This window comes from Necator americanus, chromosome I, assembly GCF_031761385.1.
Source record: "Necator americanus strain Aroian chromosome I, whole genome shotgun sequence".
NCBI lineage: Eukaryota > Metazoa > Nematoda > Chromadorea > Rhabditida > Ancylostomatidae > Necator > Necator americanus.
The window spans coordinates 27,336,704-27,355,863 of record NC_087371.1 but is presented as its reverse complement, the minus strand read 5'-3'; the positions used below and the strand labels follow the sequence as shown (position 1 = coordinate 27,355,863).

General features: G+C 41.1%; 3 protein-coding genes across 5 annotated transcripts in view; 2 read left to right on the top strand and 1 right to left on the bottom strand.

Moving 5' to 3' along the window:
* RB195_007010 (uncharacterized protein) overlaps window positions 1–5,367 on the top strand; it is a gene marked incomplete at both ends in the record, with an annotated part of 15,073 nt that extends 9,706 nt beyond the window's left edge. The window contains 2 exons of the mRNA XM_064180413.1: window positions 709–713; window positions 5,339–5,367. Coding sequence (XP_064037287.1) covers window positions 709–713; window positions 5,339–5,367 — 34 coding nt within the window. The remainder of the gene's footprint in view (window positions 1–708; window positions 714–5,338) is intronic.
* Window positions 403–19,160, top strand: RB195_007008 (uncharacterized protein; the record flags this gene model as incomplete). 2 transcript variants are annotated; one of them, XM_064180409.1, is made up of 13 exons in its annotated part: window positions 403–495; window positions 553–662; window positions 1,281–1,381; window positions 2,246–2,319; window positions 2,391–2,491; window positions 2,547–2,663; window positions 4,841–4,919; window positions 4,982–5,087; window positions 5,141–5,266; window positions 9,932–10,023; window positions 12,630–12,701; window positions 13,008–13,426; window positions 19,025–19,160. In XM_064180409.1, the coding sequence occupies 13 exons, from the start codon at window positions 403–405 to the stop codon at window positions 19,158–19,160; spliced, it is 1,626 nt and encodes a 541-aa protein (XP_064037283.1). The 2 variants fall into 2 exon arrangements, with proteins under 2 accessions (XP_064037283.1, XP_064037284.1); XM_064180410.1 differs by lacking the exons at window positions 403–495; window positions 553–662; window positions 1,281–1,381; ... (5 more) ...; window positions 5,141–5,266; window positions 9,932–10,023.
* RB195_007009 (uncharacterized protein) lies at window positions 8,566–11,964 on the bottom strand (the record flags this gene model as incomplete). 2 transcript variants are annotated; one of them, XM_064180412.1, is made up of 3 exons in its annotated part: window positions 9,879–9,984; window positions 11,044–11,218; window positions 11,451–11,964. In XM_064180412.1, 3 exons carry the CDS (start codon window positions 11,962–11,964, stop codon window positions 9,879–9,881), a joined length of 795 nt encoding a protein of 264 aa, XP_064037285.1. The 2 variants fall into 2 exon arrangements, with proteins under 2 accessions (XP_064037286.1, XP_064037285.1); XM_064180411.1 differs by lacking the exons at window positions 9,879–9,984; window positions 11,044–11,218 and adding an exon at window positions 8,566–8,723 and having other exon boundaries at window positions 11,451–11,877.

The following is a 19,160-nucleotide window of genomic DNA, read 5'->3' as shown; positions in this document are numbered from 1 at the left end:
TGATTTATGTTTTCTTGTTATGCCAACGAGGTTTAGATGAAACTTTTTTTATGGGCCTGACGTTTCGACAAACTCGTCTTTTTGAAAGGATTGAAAATGGTTCGGGGTCTTTGATACCATGCATATCCCATCAAACTCCTCCTCTTTCCTCGCCAACCTTCGATATTGTTCCAAGTACACCACGCAAAACCTAAGAAAACATAAATACACAATAAAATCCTGAGATTTTAAGAAGAGAGGGCTTGGAGATTGTTTAAGCCGGTGATTACCAAATTCATGAGGAACTACGTGAAATTCATGACGACTCTGGCGGTATACGTGGGCATATTCGTCGTCTACATTTCACACCTCGTCTTCAGCATATACGTAGGGGGAATTTTATTAAAACTTCATATTACTAGTATGTGCAAAGGCTTATCATTACAGGGAATAACTATAATCAACATCAGCTTGACAGCAGCTAAACTGTTCGCGACAGATTCTCCTTTGCTTGAGGTGGGACCAACGCCTTCATATCCTACGCTTTTAACAGTTACTCTGTTACTATTTTAGCTTGACAAATATCCTGTCAAGTATCAAGTGCCTAGTTATTCGATGGCTACTGTATTTGTATCGAATCCCGGGAACTTATCAGATCCTCATCGGCTGCATCGAATAAACCAGTACGTGATGTGTTGGTACTTTTATGAACTCTTAATCTCATTGCAGGAATTGTGCAAAGCGATATAATTAAGCCAGTTAAACGATAAAGGATAATGTGTCTGGCATTAGTAAATACGCTTGGAATGCGTTCACTTCAATTTAGAATCGCTTGAGGTTTACGAACACGTGCCTACCCTATACAACGACTCGTTGGGGCTAACGGATGTATCAGGTCAGTGTTTTTATCCTCCCAGAGTAGTATGGGACCAATTTATCGACCCCGGAAGAATGAGGGGCTTGGTTAGCACCACGGCGGATTCGAACTTCCGATCGATCGTGTAGACAGCAGAACCGCTCACCGACTGGAACCGTGCTACACATTATTCCGAGTAATATCCTGAATATTCACTTTTTTCTGTATCTTGTTGTTACCCATTGATCTACAAATCAAGATTGCCTGATATTCTATCTTCGCCCAAAGAATTCGCGTTCTTTTAACCCATCAGTTTGACTCATATAATCTCCCCTACAAACGAAATCTACAACTTCGAATGCTGTTTTTTAAAGTATCTATACATCTCCATTTGATTCTTTCAATAAACGTGATATAAATATATAGCAAACAAATACATCTTTAGGTTTGTCGAGGAGATGGAACATCTTAATGGAACATGGGGTAAAAATTGGGGTCCAGTTGGCACAAAGTTCTTTATGCGAGACTACGCAAATTTTCAGCAAAGTTAGTTTTTTCTTCTTACATTTGCACACCACCGGTGCTCAAACGATGACTTTGTATTACGTTGCTGGGAAAGACTGTGCCGAAAATTTAAGAAATACGGTATTTTCCAGGAATGAATCGAATTTCACAGCAGATGTAATAAGCGTGTAGAATGTACTCGAAGTTTCTCATATGTGAACATTTAAGAGTGCGCTTTTACTCATTTGCAAAACACGATAAGAACGTTGAGCGATCATCTCTACGAGTGGCGAGAATATCCAGACGAGGGAAGCGTCGGTAAAAAGGAGCCGTCTTCTCTTCCTTCAACAGTGGCTATGAACTACTTTCTATAGGCGCAGGTTCTACTGACTATCACAGCAGTCGTATACGTCTTTACAATAAGTTGAGGCACCTAATTCGAAAGAAGCGATCGAGAAGTTTAACTTTCCGCTGCGTGACAACGCACTACCATTCTTCGCTTCGGAAACTCGGGAAAAATTGTAGAGCTCGGCTGAGATCCGATTGTGCAGCCAACGTAATCCCCTTATCTTGTGCTGTTAGCCTACAATTTGCTCCGGTCACTAAAGCATTCACAGCGTCACCTGGACGGGGTTAAAAAACAAAAAACAACAAACACGACGAAGACAAAACAGCGGTCGGGAACTTTTTTGCTTCGCCGCCTCCTGAATTTTGGCCAAAAGGTCCAAATGATTCGCCCAATAGATGAGCGGAAGTTTCAAAGATCCACAGTGCATATATGATTGAATCTCAAAGAGTTTCAAAAACTATAGGAAAATTATGCAAAAATTTAAGGTCCAGGATTTTCCGGAGAACTTAATATGTGACTTGCACCTTGTATTCTATTTGTTTTTTTCTTTTTTTCAGCTTTTGCCGATGCTGATGATGAGTTCACGGAACCAGAGGACAATGTGGAAACCACAACATCAGCTGTTGTGGAGGTAGAATTGTGAAAACCATAACTCTGTGCGTCTCATTGAAATTTGTGCACTCCTTAAGCAATGACTTCCAGGTGAAACACTTTAGTGATGATGAACTGAAATACTTCTTAAAATGGCCAGAGTACGACTACTGGGCTGGGTTTGTGAAACTCAGAAATGGAACGCATGAAGGGTATATCCCTAAGCATTCGGTATTTGATGTTATCTAGGTAGCGCCACTATTACAGAGAGGAGCATCTTGACCGATTCTTCTTCACCACTGGATTTCATGGAGAAGCGCTTTGCGATTGGAATCAGCGTGGGCAAATGCTACACGAGTGGCGGAGAGTGGTGGACAACTTCAGGTAGTTTGTCAGCCCTTTAACTGCCCGTAATCAATTCTTTGCAGTTATCCAGTCACTAGAGGTAGAATAGTTTTAATGACAGTAGACAAGAACGAGAGATTCGTCTGGGCATTCGGAGACGAGGTAACGGCGGTCGCAAGGATGGAATCAGTTTTAGTCCGAAAAGGAATTGAGAGAAAATTAGATCTGACCCATCCGGCCTGAAAAATATGCTCGTTGAAGAAGACTTGAGCTACAGTGTAAGAAAATGAAGAAGAAGGTAGTGTAGGAAAGGAAGTGTCACGGGCCAACGCACCACACTTGGGTCAATATGACCTGAGACTTTTTTGATTTCAAAGCCACTGCGCTCGAAGTGGCGGAGTAGTAGTGTTACGACAGGCAGACCACTTAGGCATGGGAAAAGTGTGCATTTTCCAAGAAAATACAAGTGCGACTAATATTTTACGAACAAATAGGGAGAGACAGACCAAGGTACAAGCTTACAAAAAAGATCAAGAACTCGTAGACGTCATGCGGAAGCGCCGCTGTGACAAAGGAGATCCATTGTCCGTATTTGTCTCGATGTTCCTACTGCGTAGTCTTCTTCTATAGTTATCTCGTTTCCTAACTACTAAAGGTAATTTTTTTTGCCTTCCTTCTCGTTCTCTGATCAAAGAAAATGAACCGTAGAGCTGTACGCTTCAAATTAATGGCATTGTATTAGAAATGAGTGAACTTCCTCTGAATCAATGTAAACTAAAGATGTTCTCCTAGTCTTTATGGCTACTGGCTCTGATCTGCGGGCTCTGGCCAACAAAAATCATCAACAGGAGAATAATCAGTGCATATACTATTTGGAAAGCTGCGAAATCGCCTCAAAAGCACAGGTCATCTCAGGTTTTTTGGTAGTATTTAGATAGAATTGAGCTCTACAGTTCATTTTCTTCCACTCGTTCATCAAACTTCTTTCTCATTGAATACACAGGGTGGTGTGTGAGCACTGTGCCCTAATGTCGTGCAAGGAAGAAGGAATTCCCTAAAGGATGTATTAAACCTTTTTTGTTTCAATTTCGTTTGCTTTAGATTAGTGTTTTTGTTTAATGGAGCATATTCCATGTCCCCTTTTCCCCAAATCTGCACATTCTCTGTAGTGAGTGGAAATGTGCTATGCCGTTGAATTATATGATACTCCACGTTGTTTTGGGGAACTTTTATCATGGTTGCGTCTCGACGTTTCTAAACTTAGGCCTCCTTCAGCATTTTTATGTTTCGAGAGAGGTACGGTATTGAAATGTATTCTTAAAAAAGGATGTTCCTTCAGATTCGACAAACGTAGGCGATATCTATAACTGCTTCGTCTTTCCAGTGCATGATTTATTCTAAGTCTGATCCATCCTTCCAACTCGGCAACATCCAAAGTTACTCACCGTTGCGATATTCTGCGCCATCTAGCCTACAACAAGCCGTCAGTCCCATGACAATCGTAGTGGAAATTTTGTCTCCAACAATAACATCACTAGATGACGGCAATGGCTGCACACCAAGGAATGTCCGAAACCGCGAAAAGGAAATGCTCTGCTTCTGGCGGAACACAAGATGACTGGCGCATCTTGATGCGACGAATTCTGCTCAAACAATTGGTGGGGTTCTCTGCGCCCAAAAATTGAAATGCATTCGCAGACAGCATAAGCAGTAAATACAACTAAAAAAACTTCTTAATGATAATGTCAATCCGGGAATTATTTAGAATAGAATTGAAATTTAGAGTTGGAAACCCCTACCATACCTGCCATTCATCCCCCAGTTTCCACTTGTCGGTGTAACACTTAATTGCCGAGAAAAAAAAACAGTGTCGCGAACTGACGCAATTTTGGGGGGTCAACTTCTCGAAGTCACCGCCAGCAGAGTATTTCGAGGATCATATTCGTTCTAAGCATAAGTGCGCGGTGGGACTAACCAAACTTGCGACTACTGACCATTGGCTAACGCGTTTTTAATGCATCATTGCCCCCAGCATAAGTGATAATCGACCTCGTTTTCTGAGCACGAAATTTTACTAAATCAGAATCACGGAAATGTTACACCCCTCCGATTTAACTTGTCACAACGACTGCTAGGCAGCATTACACGGATGGGCACCTTCACACAAAACTTGCAGACACTGTTTTTAATGTTATCAGTTATCTCTTTACTTCTAGAGAGTTCAAGCCCACTGTCTTCCACGAAGACGGAGTTTATCTGGATCTCATCGACAACATGACTACCGACACCTGGCAGGTTGGGCTACATTCTGTTCCACTAGTTTCAAAAGTCTTTCTTTACTTCACGATTCTCTTCAGTCAGTGCTTGGAACTCTTGTTGGTATGGCTTTCGTGTGTTTTATATTCCTCAATAACTTTTTCACGGTCGCTATCGCCAGTCTATCAGTGCTTTCCATTTGTGCAGGTAAAATGACCCTACCCACATGAGTTTATAACGAAGCAACTATAGAAATTAAGGAATTCTGGGCATCTTATCTTGGTGGGGAGTAGATCTCGACCCAATCACTATGGCCGCCACAATTATATCCATCGGCTTCTCCGTTGATATACCAGCACATGTATCATATCACTACTACCAAGCTTGTAAGTTTAGTTTATTCTCAATAACTAAGCTTTTTTGTGCGGGCTTTGTACATCAGTTCTAGCCAAATACAGCAATGAACAAATTCTATGCGGACTGTTAGAAGTGGCCACCTCTCCCCTTTTTGTTCCCTCTGCCACCATGGTGGACGTTGGGAGCATAGCGGTGTGGTGCAACACGTGTGTGTCGCGCACTGACGCAGGCTTTTAAGCTCCTCCTTCGCTCCTCCTTCGGTTTAAGTTAAGGAGGCTTTGCTCAAAGAAAAATTTTTAGAACTGAAAAGACTCGCAAGTTTTAGAATGATTGAAACGTGTCAGTCTCATGACGGAGAATTTCCGGGAGCGAAAGGTAGGCACTAAGGTCTGTTCAATAAAGCGGAGACTGACGGTACTACAGTGCTTATCTTCACTTAGACCAATCCAAGACTGTAGAAAGATGAAACACTGAACAAAGCAATTCTTTGCTGACTGTAGCAGAACATCACAATGATCCATATGTGATCATTGTGCAAAACTATGCTTTACTGCATTCGATGTTGTAATCAAAAATGCTTGCTCTGCACAGTTCATATGGACTCTACCAGTCTAAGCGTCCGGCTAAAGCCGGACTTCAGACTTTCTGTAGTGTTTGCTTCGGTTTTCTTCACTGACCAACAAAAATCAAAATTAATGCCTTTTTCTGTGAAATCAGACTTGCGTATCTCCAACAATCTTTCTTCCTTTTTAATATTATAACTAAAAGCGAAAGATTTCATAGTTTTCCTTCTAAACGCATTATTTCTACATTTGGAGAATATTCGAACTTCAGCTTCAAACACTCCTTATCAATATTACAGACAAAATTTAAAAGTTTAAAAGCGAAATATGGGTTGTTCTCCTGTTTTCTATAAACACTCATCAAAGAATGATGTTTCGGCATAAAATGAAAGAAAAACATCATCCTACTGATAAAGATGACGTTCCACGTCAGATAACATCCTGCTACAATTTAAGCAGCCGTTTGCATGCGAATTTCCACTTCTGAAAACGGCATGCTACCAACCTGAGGCAAACGAAGAAGGAAATAGAAACGCGGAGGAGTCGTAAAGGTGAAAAGCAAAGCGTCCAGTCGCAACGGTTATGAAACGGCTGCGATCATTTATCTTTTGCGTCTTGCACACGAAGTTATCAGGCACCATTTCGACCGATGGACCCGTCGCACCCCCTTCTATAGGTATCTGGCGCCGGTGGACCCGTCGCACCGCCCTTTTTGAATTTCGTGACTGACACACACACAGACACACACACACACACACACAGAATAAGCCCTTTATTATATACCAGTCCAAATGTCCGGCTAAAGCCGGACTTCAGACTTTCGGTGATTTTAGCTTCGCTCCCCTTCACTGATCAATGAAAGTTAATGGTAGTGGTGTTTTATGTAAAATTAGATTTGTGTTTTTTGACAACGTTTTCCTTCTCTTTTTTATATTATAAATTAAAGCAAAAGGTTACGGAGTTTTCCTTCCAAACGCGTCAACTCTACATATGGAGAATATTCGACCATCAGCTGCAAACACTCCTTCGATGACAGAATAATAAAGATACTATTTGAAAGCATTACTCGAAGTATGGGTATTCCTTTTGATTTTTCCCAATAGTTATCACAGAATGATGTTTTAACATTAAATGACGTGAAGGACATCATTCTACTGATAATGATAACGCTCCACGTCAGATCACATAAACATCTCGCTACTATTTAAGCAACCGTTTGCATACGTGTTTCCACTTTCGGAGAACGGCATGCTACAAACTTGAGGCGAACGAAGAAGGAAATATGCACACGGAGGAGTCATAAAGGTGAAAAGCAAAGCGTCCAGTGGTCACAGCTATGAAACGGCTGCAACCATTTATCTTTTACGTCATGCACACTGAGTTATGGCGCACCAATGACCGGGTCCGGCGACGCCGGTGGATCCGTCGCACCCCATATTATAGAAATCTGGCGCCGGCGCACCAATCCGACGCCGATGGATCCGTCGCACCCCATATTATGGATATCTGACGCTGTTGGACACGCCGCACCCTCTTTCATAGGTATCTGACGCCGGTGGACCCGTCGCATCCCCCTTTTTGAATTTCGTGACTGACACACACAGACAGACACACATGACAGAATAAGACCGTTATTATATACATGATCATGATATATCATGATCATGATCATGACCATGATCATGATATCATGATGATACCAAGGAGGTACACAACACAAACCGAGTGGGTTCTTTTCTTGAGGAATAACCAGCGGTGGTCAGGTGAAGGCAAGTGACTTTTTCTTTAAGGTGGATTGCTGCGGTGAGTTTGGCGGTGACAGCACTGTCAGCAATCCGTTCTTAGCAGTTGTACTCATGTTACTGACGCTTTTGTCCGCCTAGGATGAGGAAATATTTCCGTCTTCGGTTTCGAGTCATTTAAGTTTATGAACGCATGTTGGCTTACGCATTGACTTGCAAGGCAAAGACTTAAATTTCTTTTAGAAAGAAGGAAGATAGCGTTGTTAGAAATCCAAATCTAATTTTGCAGAAAATGTCATTACTTTTATTTTTTATTGGTCAGTGACGGTGAGCGAAGCACGCAGACGACCGGCGAACGTGGTCAGTGAGAATCGCTGACCTAGTTAGAGGCTCCAAAAGAAATGACGAATAAAAAATCTCTCAAACAGAATAAGTACGACAAAGTTAAGTACGACAAAGTCGTGTCTCTGATCTGAAACCAGGGGTATGACTAATAACTTCCCTTCAATAATGAACAATAACAATAACAATATGAATTAACAAGAAAAAAGATTCCTTATATATGAAGGATGTGTTTATTTCTCGATTCAGATATAGAATGTTTCATGGAAGCATCGAACAGCCAAGGAGTTCCTGTTCGATGCAAAAGGGTTTGCGACTGTTATACAAAAACTTCGTAACCGGAATTTTGGCCTTCTATAAGAATATCATGATCGTCTGACCGAGTGATACGATCTCCCGCAAAATATTCAGTGCCACACTCAAAAATGTAATGAGAAAGTTAGAATGGTCTTTGTTTTGGTGAAGAGATCGTCCCTAACACCTAATATCAGTCATGCGAAACGAACAAGTCCAGTGAAAAGGTTTTAAGGCGAATGTGCACAAGGATGTTTTTGAAGAATATTTGCGTAACTGATGCCTTACATACTCTCTGCGGAATGGACATGTTCGGACGCACCAGCAATGTAAATAAATCTATGCTGCCTCCATAGCTGGATGGTCAGAGAAGACCTGACCATCGAGCTATAGATGCGGAGGTAGAGCTAAGGAGAAGAATGTGGCCAACGCAGCTGACTGAATGCTGTTGGAAGTGCTTTCTTGCTGCTTTACGCAAGTAAAAGAAGGGATTCGAAGTTTCGTCCTATGTCGACTATCCAAGGTTAGAGACGATGTCACATTTTCTAAAGAAACTATGATAAGGTAAGCCGTATACGTGATGTGCTTAGTGACAAATAGTAGACCAGAACCATCGGCAACTGAATATCAGATCAAGATCAAACGCGCTACAGGAAGACAACGGACCCCCAGCCCTCTCCAAAACATCGTTCGTTGAGAGCCATGATACTCTTTTCTCCCAAGGGATCAGTGATTGGTGTGCGGGCGCCATAAAGCCGTTAAGTGTGGTGACAAGTCTCACCGCATCGCCACAGTGCGATAGTGCTGTACAAGACTCTAAGCGAATTCTTCAAGAACTGACTGAGACGTTATGAACTGTTACACAGGCGTGAAAACTGCATGCGTTTCGTTTCACCTCTATGTACTACCATCAATGCTTTTTCCGCACGTTTCCTCAATCACGTTGGTAAGACCGCTTTAGAAATTGGAAACACGAACTAGATGACTGCTTAAATAGTTGCTAACAGTTTACGGAATCTGATGTAGAACCGTATCTTTATCAGTATCTATCACAATATCAGTGTCCTCTGCTTTAAATGATTGATGTCGTTGGTGCTTTCGCTATATGCATGTTGCTTTACATAACTAAAAGGCGTCAGATCAAAGTATCGTGGTCTCCATAGATTGACAAAACACCGCTGCGTGATTGCTGTATCCGTGAACTCACTAACAGTGTTGGTGTAGTGTGGATATGCGCATACGAAAGTGCAGATTTTTTAGAGCTCCTTAGGTAGCTCTCCCGTGGAGCCTCTACCGTCATTTACCGATGGCCTACTAATACTGGGGTTTCTTCAACATACTGCCTACATCGTTCCCACTGCTTATCCACCGACTAATGCTATCCTTATGTGGTGCACACTGCTATGCTCAGGTTGCATTTTGCTCATGGATTCGAACTAAGCAAGCTACAGAACAAGCTGGAGTTCCCTCTGTACCGTATACATCTCGACTGGTGTGGGGTAGGGCTGATCCGCTGCTGCGCAGTTTGTGCTGTTGTGTCATCACCTGAGTGCGGACACGCTGGCGCATCATACTACTCGAATTTGTAAAGCTATCCTTTCGTTTCGTTGAAATTTCACATTCTATCTTCTTTTGTTGCTTTGCTGTGACCAATCCAAGGTGCAACAGGACATCATAGATACCCTGTATAATATGAATCTTCACTTCGCATTCGCATCAGTTTCGATAACGTTCGCTTCGATATACTCTTCAGCGGTTTCCGTCGATGGATTAGCTCCTACTATCCTCTTCGAGTTCTCTGGAGCCCTAGATTTGCATTCATCTGCGTGTAAATACTGTGAGCAGGTTTCTCTTAACAGGCTGTTGTAGTTGTTCTTTAAGAATACATTCTCATTTGCTCATCATAAGCGTCGCAGTACCGTCGTGCTGTGACGCACCAGCAGTTGTAGAAAGTATCGTCTTCGACGCTGATCTCCCGATCTTTGATGCGTATTTGCTGCTGTGCTTCAGACGATGTAGGCAGATATCACACTAAACCAGTAAGTGCGGTTTACTTACACTCACTCCAGAGCAGAATTTAGTTCAGTTCATCCTGACGGGTGCTTGTGAGGAAGACCACCCTTTTCGTGAGCATTCGTCTTATGGTTGTGACAGGCAATGCGTTGAGTGGTTCTTCTATATTTTTGGGCATGCTTCCGATTACCTCTTACCTATGTAAATAGGGATGGGGTGCAAATTAAAGAGAATAATCATCGCTGCTGCCCGAATAACTGACTCCAACTAGCTATCAAAGATCATGCGCATTGTTTCAATTGCGTGATAAAAGACCATGATGTCCATTTAGAACTCCGGAACTATTTGAAGCATGCAGTGCATAGTTATGAGGTGTTAAACAGTTTTGGGAAATCAAACTCATTTATTCGGTATTTCTGACAAAAATCTTGCTGAGATGTATTCTGTTTCCAACAGGAAATATTGTACGCGTAATTAAAGCGGGGGCGCATCCCAAGCGGATTGATTAACGCCAGAAGCTTTATCCTTTATTCTCTTTAAAAGTGTAAAAGATAGGATTTGTCGCTATTCTATTAGTTGTCCATGTCTCCGTGACCCACTTGCGAATAATGTTACCCAAAAACAAACAATGGAGTAAATACGGGAAAAATGATAGCGAGTTGGTCGTATAAATGATGAACAAGAAAACAAAGTAGATTATTTCTGTAACTTTGACCAATTAAAAACAAAATATTTAGAATCAGCAGATATCTAAACGTTTTGAGGGCATTTCTAGATGATATTTGTTCCTTCATCCTCAATAGACCACCACACTACTCAATTTTATACAGTATTAAGTGTCACCTTGATCACCTTGACTCCCGTTGATCTTCGAACTGGTCGAGCGGGCGCCAGTAATTCTTCCATTTGTCCCGATCGCGTGCCAGAGTAGCCCAGTGGTTCCTCCTTTCGCGTGGGACACGAAGAGCATCGTATTTTTCTTCGAAGGACTTCGTTAAGAAATCTGACCATCGGATCGGCGGTCTTCCTATAGTGCTCCTAATATCGCGGGGAACCCAGTCGCTCACGGCTCTGGTCCAACGGTTGTCATCAAAGCTCACCACCCCGGCAAACCTTATTTTACTTCCCTTGGCAAACGCGGCGGCTTCTATAATCTTTCATCGCTGACGGAGGAGAGTACTTCGAATCCAGTCCCTCACTTGCGTGAAACGGGATACTCCTACCACCAATCTCTCAATTGCGCGTTGAATGCCGTTCACCGCGTTGTCTTCCTGCTTGCAAGATGCCCAAGTTTTCGAAGCATAGGTCAAAGCAGGAAGTACGGTGGTGTTGAAGAGGTGAGCACGGTGCCGGGTGTTCCTGGTCTTCTTCACTACATCCTCCCCAAGCCGCTCGTCTCCTCCTGCCTAGCTCGGGAGTCGACTCGTTCATCATGTTCAATTCCCGACCCAGATAAACGTAGCTGGTGCATTCGGATATGTTCGTTCCATTGAGCGTTGAGCTCTTCACTTCAATAATGATATTCTTGTAGAATGACGAAACTCCGGTCGTGAAGTTGTAGAACTCTCGAAGCACCTTTATGTACTGAGTAGGGACGCCTTTGTTGTCCAAGGCTTCTACGGCCGCTTCCTTCTCAACTGAGTCGATGACTTTCTTCAAGTCGATGAAGGCGAGACAGAGCGGCATCTTGTACTCTCGTGATACCTCGATGAGTTTCGAAACTGGTACACTGTCTATCCACGTAACGTAAATAGGTTCACACTTTACAATCATACCTCGATTGCGGCATTCCGTCCATTAATTTCAGTAATTCTTACTATTCAACATTCAGCTTTTCTTATTTCTTTGTGACACCGTGTTTCTCTGCTCCTGTCGTGACAGGAGACCATCTAGGCTACGCAAAGTTGAAGGGGATAAGGGTTTTTTGGTCTTCTGCAGTAACCGCGAGAAGATATTGGGATGTCACATGATACAGATTTTCATCCTTTGTATAGAAGAGATATCTGCGTTCTGTAACCATGTCGACAGAATCTGACGCTTAGAGAGTCGAAGAACCAATTGAGAAAATGTAGATATGGTTTCGACTCAAAAAATGTAGTACTGGCCCTTTTAGCATAAAAGCTGCATTTTATCAATGTTAATATTCCTGAAAAAAAAACTTGAGGCACATTGTTAACCAGTAACATTAATTACCATCCTATGGCATCATATTAGGACATTCATCTTTGTGACAACCTTCGAGATTTTTACATAGATACTAACAACGCTTCCATCTGAAGTTTTAAAAAAATTTCCTGCCGATTCACAGAGGCACATTACACTTCTTTTCATTAAAATTAGTCTTTTGGTACTATCAATAATTATGATTTGATCAAAGACTGATCGTGGATTATTGTCCTTACATTATTGTCCTTCCTATTGTCCTTCTTATATTACAGATGCTCGTTTCGTCAATGCTCACCAATTTACTCATTGTTTCGGTATCTTTGGCAGAGACGTACTGGTATCAGGTGAGTATTAATCACAAGTAGCATCAATGCAACTATTGTTCTCCGCTATCCATATCAATTACATTAGGCTGCACAGAAAGTTTTGCCACCATTTGTCATTTTTTCAGCTTTATTTTTTAGTCAGCTTGCAGAATGTTCTACTACAACAACATGATGCAACGTGGGTTTCGCCTAAAAATGGAATTTTCTGGAAATTTCAGAAAATGGGTGCTGAGACTTTCTCTCCAGCCTACCTTCTTCTTTGCAGCAGCGACACTGATAAATAGAAATTATAACTTTGAAAACATGCGAAATACAAACTTTCAGGAGTTCACATACCCGGATGAGTGTCCTGGAGCAAAAAGATCTGGAGACAGTTTTGGAGCAGTATCCCCGTTGTATATTATAGTAAAGAAAGGTTCGCGAGAACGGGCATCCATCTTACAAACTCCACCATGTCAGGACTTTGGCCAATTTAGCTATAACACTCACGTTTCTTTCAAAGTAGATTTGTTCATGGATAAAGGAAATCAGAGCGAGTACGAGTTGATCTACGGTATGCGTGTAGAAAGGAAGGATCCGGCTTGTGCTAATGAAAACCCCTTAAAATATCACCTCAAAATCTGCTACAGCGGCGTCACGGAACGCGGCACTGGCTTGGACTTCTCAACAATCTATTACGAAGATCCTTTTCGAATTGGAAAGGTAGTGATAAAAAGAGGAGGAAAAGAAGGCGTGGTTGTATTGTGAGTACCATTTCAACAATTCATTAATTCACCCAGACATTCTTTCTTTCTTCATTCTTCAAAGTGTCTAAACGCATTGTCGATAGTCAATTTAGCAACAGCCAAGATTGTTAACAAACTTTATTACGACTAACGTTTCGGCGTCGTGGCCTTCGTCAGAGCCTGGAAAGTCAGATGATTTGTGATATATCCTCTCAAATGCCTCACCCAGAACAAGACATCATTCCCTAAGATGCTACATCCAAAATCGAAACCAAAAGAGTCCAAAACGCTGTGCTTACCTAGGTAGCCGCTTTGTCGTGATATTAGCGGGTTTCCGCGTGATAAAATCGCTCCGCTAATGCTAGTTAGGATGCGACCCGCATATGACCGTGTAGATCAAAACCCCCAAAGGTCTTGATATAGAGCCAGCTCGTTGATCATGACTATGCATTCTTCCTTTCTATCCATTTTTGGACTTTTAGCGTTAATCCAAAACGCCTCCAAAGCTCTGCGAGCTACAATTTCTGGTTCGCACGATAGGATCGTGGCAGCTATGCAGAAAGGAGCGTTTTAATGACATTTTCTGCGATGGGTTCTGAGAGTTGTTGCTGCGTTCGAATGTTCCATCCTATCTTAGATGTTCTTTAATACGTACAGAAAGAGGTCGCCCTACTTCGCCAATATATTCGACAAGTTGCAATCTCTATGCCAAGATTCAAGGAAAGTCGACACTACTGTTTAAACTCCTTTGACTTCTTATCTCTTTCAAACCAAACCCTTTCGGAAGGCAATAGAGCTTTTATGTGACAGCCTAACAAGAGACTTTCGGACACAGCTTGTTTATTATTATGTCATTATGTGATGCAGTAATATTCAGTCACTTCTTTACATTTGTAGTGTTTGGACTAGATGCGCTAATTTGTTTGCACCAGTATATGATGATAACGAGAGAGTCCTGTTTTTTTTTATAGACGTTCAATGGAAGTAATCATATGCAGAACATTTTTTCAAATTTCATTTGCAGCGCAGATATATTCTAAACAAATGAAGTCAAAAATCGCTTCACAAATACACCTTCAGTGCGTTACCCGTGGAGGAGTGGATCAAAATCAAGCCAAAATGTGCTTTTAAGTTGCACAATAAATAAATTGAAACTTTCGTTCACTTTCTTAGTTTGTAGGGTATACAGTTTTTGAAAGCTGGAAGACAGAGCTACTAATGAAAAAAAAAGAAAGTCAACGAAAAACATAAAGACAAATTGATCCGTAGCAAATCGTCCGAAACTTTGGGAGAGGACTAAATTTGAAGACGCAAGACGAATGCAAGTGAGCCGCAGACTCCTAGCATTTGGTTTTGACAAATGCGTGAACTGGAAACAAGCGAAATCTCGCCAACCTCTATTGGGAACTTTCGCACCTCCATCCTGCTATTTTCAAATCCCGCTAACATGTATAGATGGAGCGAAAGGGTGTTCGTAACATTCGCGCTTTTCAAAAATGTATGATATGTTCGTAATCAAGGGAGCTTTTAGAACATCTTATTACCTCACATTGTATGTTATTTGTGAATTTACGACTCTTATCGTCTTCGCGAAAGTACCGCACTGAAATTTGAGTTCATGGTGTAAAGTTAGTTATCATGATCATGCTATATAATAGCGGGCTTAGTCTGTCGTGTGTGTGTGTATGTGCGTGTGCGTGCGCGTGCGTGCGTGCGTGCGTGTGTGTGTGTGTGTGTGTGTGTGTGTGTGTGTGTGTGTGTGTGTGTGTGTGTGTGTGTGTGTGTGTGTGTGTGTGTGTGTGTGTGTGTGTGTGTGTGTGTGTGTGTGTGTGTGTGTGTGTGTGTGTGTGGGTGTGTGTATATATATATATATATATATACTCGTGGCTACTGCCCGCGTTGCTTTTCACCTCTATCACTTCTGTCTACTTCCCTCCACGTTTACCTCAGTTTGGTAATGCCTTCCTCAGATAGTAGAAACACTAGTGAAACCTGCTTCCTAAACAGTAGCCTGTAGTTTAGATGATCCTATGTGAAAAGTTATCGTTATCAGTAAGATGATGTTGTTCATGTCATTTTATGTTTAAAAAAAATCATTCTGTGATAACTGTCGAGGAAATAGGGCAGAACACTCATAATTAGAGTTATGCTTTCAAATTCTATATATATATATATATATATATATATATATATATATATATATAATATTGGAATCGAAGGATTGTTTGAAGCCAAAGTTTGAATATGCTCTAAATGTAGAACTGAAAGCAAAATATGAAATCTTTCGCTTTTACTTATAATAAAAAAAGAAAGAAAGCATTGCCCATGTTCGACTGTCTTTGAATCTCGGCATGTTGAAACGTAGTTTTAACTGATTTCCTTGAGCTGTAGCCAAGATTGGTATCGATCTTTATTAAACAGCGGCTAACGTTTCGGCGATATCGCCTTCGTCAGAGCCTGGAAAACTCAAAGCCATTAGTGACCTATCCCCTCAAGCGCCTCATCACCCTACAGAAAGCACCCAAACGGTAAGCAAACTCAAAGAGGAAGAAAGCGTTGCTAGAAAAACATAAATCTAATCACACAGGAAATGCTACTACTAATTTTCACTGATCAGTGAGGGAGAGCGAAGCGAACACCAAGTCCGGTTTTAGCCGGACGTTCGGGCTGGTAGTAATAACAAGGACATCCTTAGCAGAAGAGAACTCTGTCGGAAGATTTCTCCGTGAATTACTGTCTGTTCAAGGCGACAGTTCATGGCTTTTCTAATGTCAACTCACAACTTTGCTCCAAGTGGTTATTTGCTACTTTCTTTAAAGGCATTACTCCACGAATCTGAGGTGGTACGGATTTCAGGTGGAGTATTCGTATACGGGATAGGAGACTACGGAGAGGGAGGGGGAGGTTGGGTGATTCCGTCCTTTTCTTCCTAATTGCCGTAAAAAACGGGCCCTTAAGATACGGCTTCAGGCGTTCTGGCGCACTATTTTCTACAAGGAGTTCGACTGGAGAGCGCTAGCCTTGTGCGGCGCCGCATCTTCCGAGCAGTTTTTTTCGGCAATTAGGAAGAAATTGACGGAATCGCTCCTCCCTCCTCTCCATTGTCTCCCATCCGCTATACGAATACTCCAACTGAAATCTGCACCACCTTAGATTCGTGGGGTGATGCCTGTAAACAGACTAAACAGACGTTATCGGCCCACCATGAATTCTTGGGTCTCCCTGAACATTATTTGCCTAGAACCTTCCTTTTTCACAAATTAAAGTCTTTTCACTGAATGACGGCCATTCATGGTTTCCGAATTCTAAATTCAAGGAAGTTCTGATTGTTTCCACAAAAACTGTGATTTTCTCAGCCTTCGCAAAAGTTCTCCAATTTTTCTTGCAGCAAGGCGATTTTTTGGATGATAGCTTGTTCAGTTTGATGTACAACTTTCAAAATTCCTTCTTTGATCCCCCCATCTATATTGCAAATCCGGTTGTGGTTATCGCGCCTCGGTCCGAAATTAAGCTCATATTTCCACTATTCGATTTTTCTCGCGATCCCGCGCCACAAAGACAATTATATATGAATACAATGCGGCGACCATCCACACAGTTTTAACTCATCAGAGTTACACAGTTACTTCATTTTTCTTCGTTCTTTCGTTTACACGAATATAAAGAAAAAATACTAACGCATTTAAAGAAATTAAACCTGAATGAAAAGGAGAGGAAGGAATAGATATAAGAACTGAATGTTAGTGAATGTTAATGGACTGAATTAATCCCCAGATCCCGAAGGAATCTAAAATTTAAGATGTTCAAATATTATTCCAGTAAGGCTATTTCACTGAGAGTCCTATTCACGGTACGATGGAACACAACCAATACATAATTTAACCGAAGCCATATCAGAATATGAGGAACAGATCTCCGCCTTTCATTTAGTGGCGTCTTTCTTTCTTGCTCTCTTGTACTATTTATCTCTCTTTCTTCCCAGAAGCTTGTGAAGTAGAGGTAACCACAGTTGCATCGCTAATTCTTCGTCAGAAGACGTTTTTTTCGCCTTTTTTTCACAACTCGCCTCAATTTTTATTATAAAATCTACATATCAATAGATTCGTGAGTGCAATTAATTGAAATTGTAATTAGTACTTTCAAAACCTACGAAGGAAACAGTTTCTGAAAAAATTACCTGCGGGTACATATTAACAAGACTGGGTCCGAGATAATTGTGAACCAAAGATATAAGATTTTTGACGTGAACATATTCTCCGAAAAGTGAAATGATAATTACATATTCGTAATCTGCATAATATTGCGAACAATTTGTTATCTCTCACAGCTATAGCTCCATGACCCTGAAGATTTTGTAAATTTGACTAAAGTGACATGTTTGATCACCAGGAACGACCGACATTACCAGCTTAGATATTGTTTTCTTAGAAAATATGCAAAAAAAACTATTTTTTGTACCTCATCTCATGGTTTTCCAGCTCAACAGGACTTTCTGTTTTTTTGCAAATAAAATAATAACTTCAGTATTTTGCATTTTTTACTCAGATTTTTGACAGTTCGTAAATCGCTAACAAACTAGGTTTGCTATATGTCGGCACAATACAACAGAGAACACTCTTGGTCCAAGGAATTTTTTTTTCGATTTCTTCTTTAATTGTTTGTTGTTTTGTTTCAGTTCAGTTTTGAACCTGCAAAGATATAGAACTTTTCATGTGTTTTTACAGAAAACTTGTTTTTTTTTTTGCAACTTATTGGAAGTTTCTTTAAATATCAAGTGAATATGTTTTCCAAGAGAAAGAGATGTATTGAACAATATTTTGGTGTCTATTTCAGAAAATTCTGTTTCAAATTTTCGTGACAGATCACTTCAGCCTCTATGGAAGGTTGTCGTCATCTAGGCACGCCGACCCACCAGACCTTAGGACACACATCGAGCAACGGCTGTGCTACTGCATTGATTACCACATTTGAAAAGAGCGAATAACTACAGAGAATAATGTTCTTTTTACAAAACGAAATTTTCTGAGATAGTCTGCTTTATTTGTGCAAGTTGCAAAAAAATCTTTGCAGTTAAATCAATTACGTCAAGGATTCGCAGCTCAGAAAGAGAGAGTCCCGCTTTTATTATTAGAATTTTCAACTTCAAGGGTTTAGAAAGATTTTCTTTCGCAATTTCCACAAATAAAGCAAACTATCTCGATAAATTTAGTTTTGTGAAGAAAGATTTTTCTCTGTAGTTACTCTGTTCTTTTCAAGTGTAGTAAGCAACCCTCTGGAGTCGAGAAAATGGTACCTGACTTGTTTGGGAGGATAGAAACACTGATCACTTGATCACCGGCTGGCCCCTGCAAGTCATTGTATAGGTACCCGTTCCAAAACCTCAACGATTACGAATTCCATTAAAACACGTTGGCACATCCCAAGTGAATTGATACGCCAGTTTATCCTTTTTTTATTCTCCCACTCCAGGATATTGCAACAGTTTGTGACAGATGAATCAGTCGCAAACCATTGCAATCTGTTTCTGCGAAGAAATGAATGTGGATCCGCTCGTTTCTTCAGTACAGGACATAAAATAGTACAGGAGACTTATTGTGTTTATCATTCCTTTTACAGCGAGTACAATCCTCCTAAAAATTGTCACGCACCCGGTTCCTGGATTGCCAACGAGGGAATTTACCTACATGATCCAGATACGAACGAGTTCTACTTGATATATTATGACGTTCTCAAAACCTACATTGTAACTTGA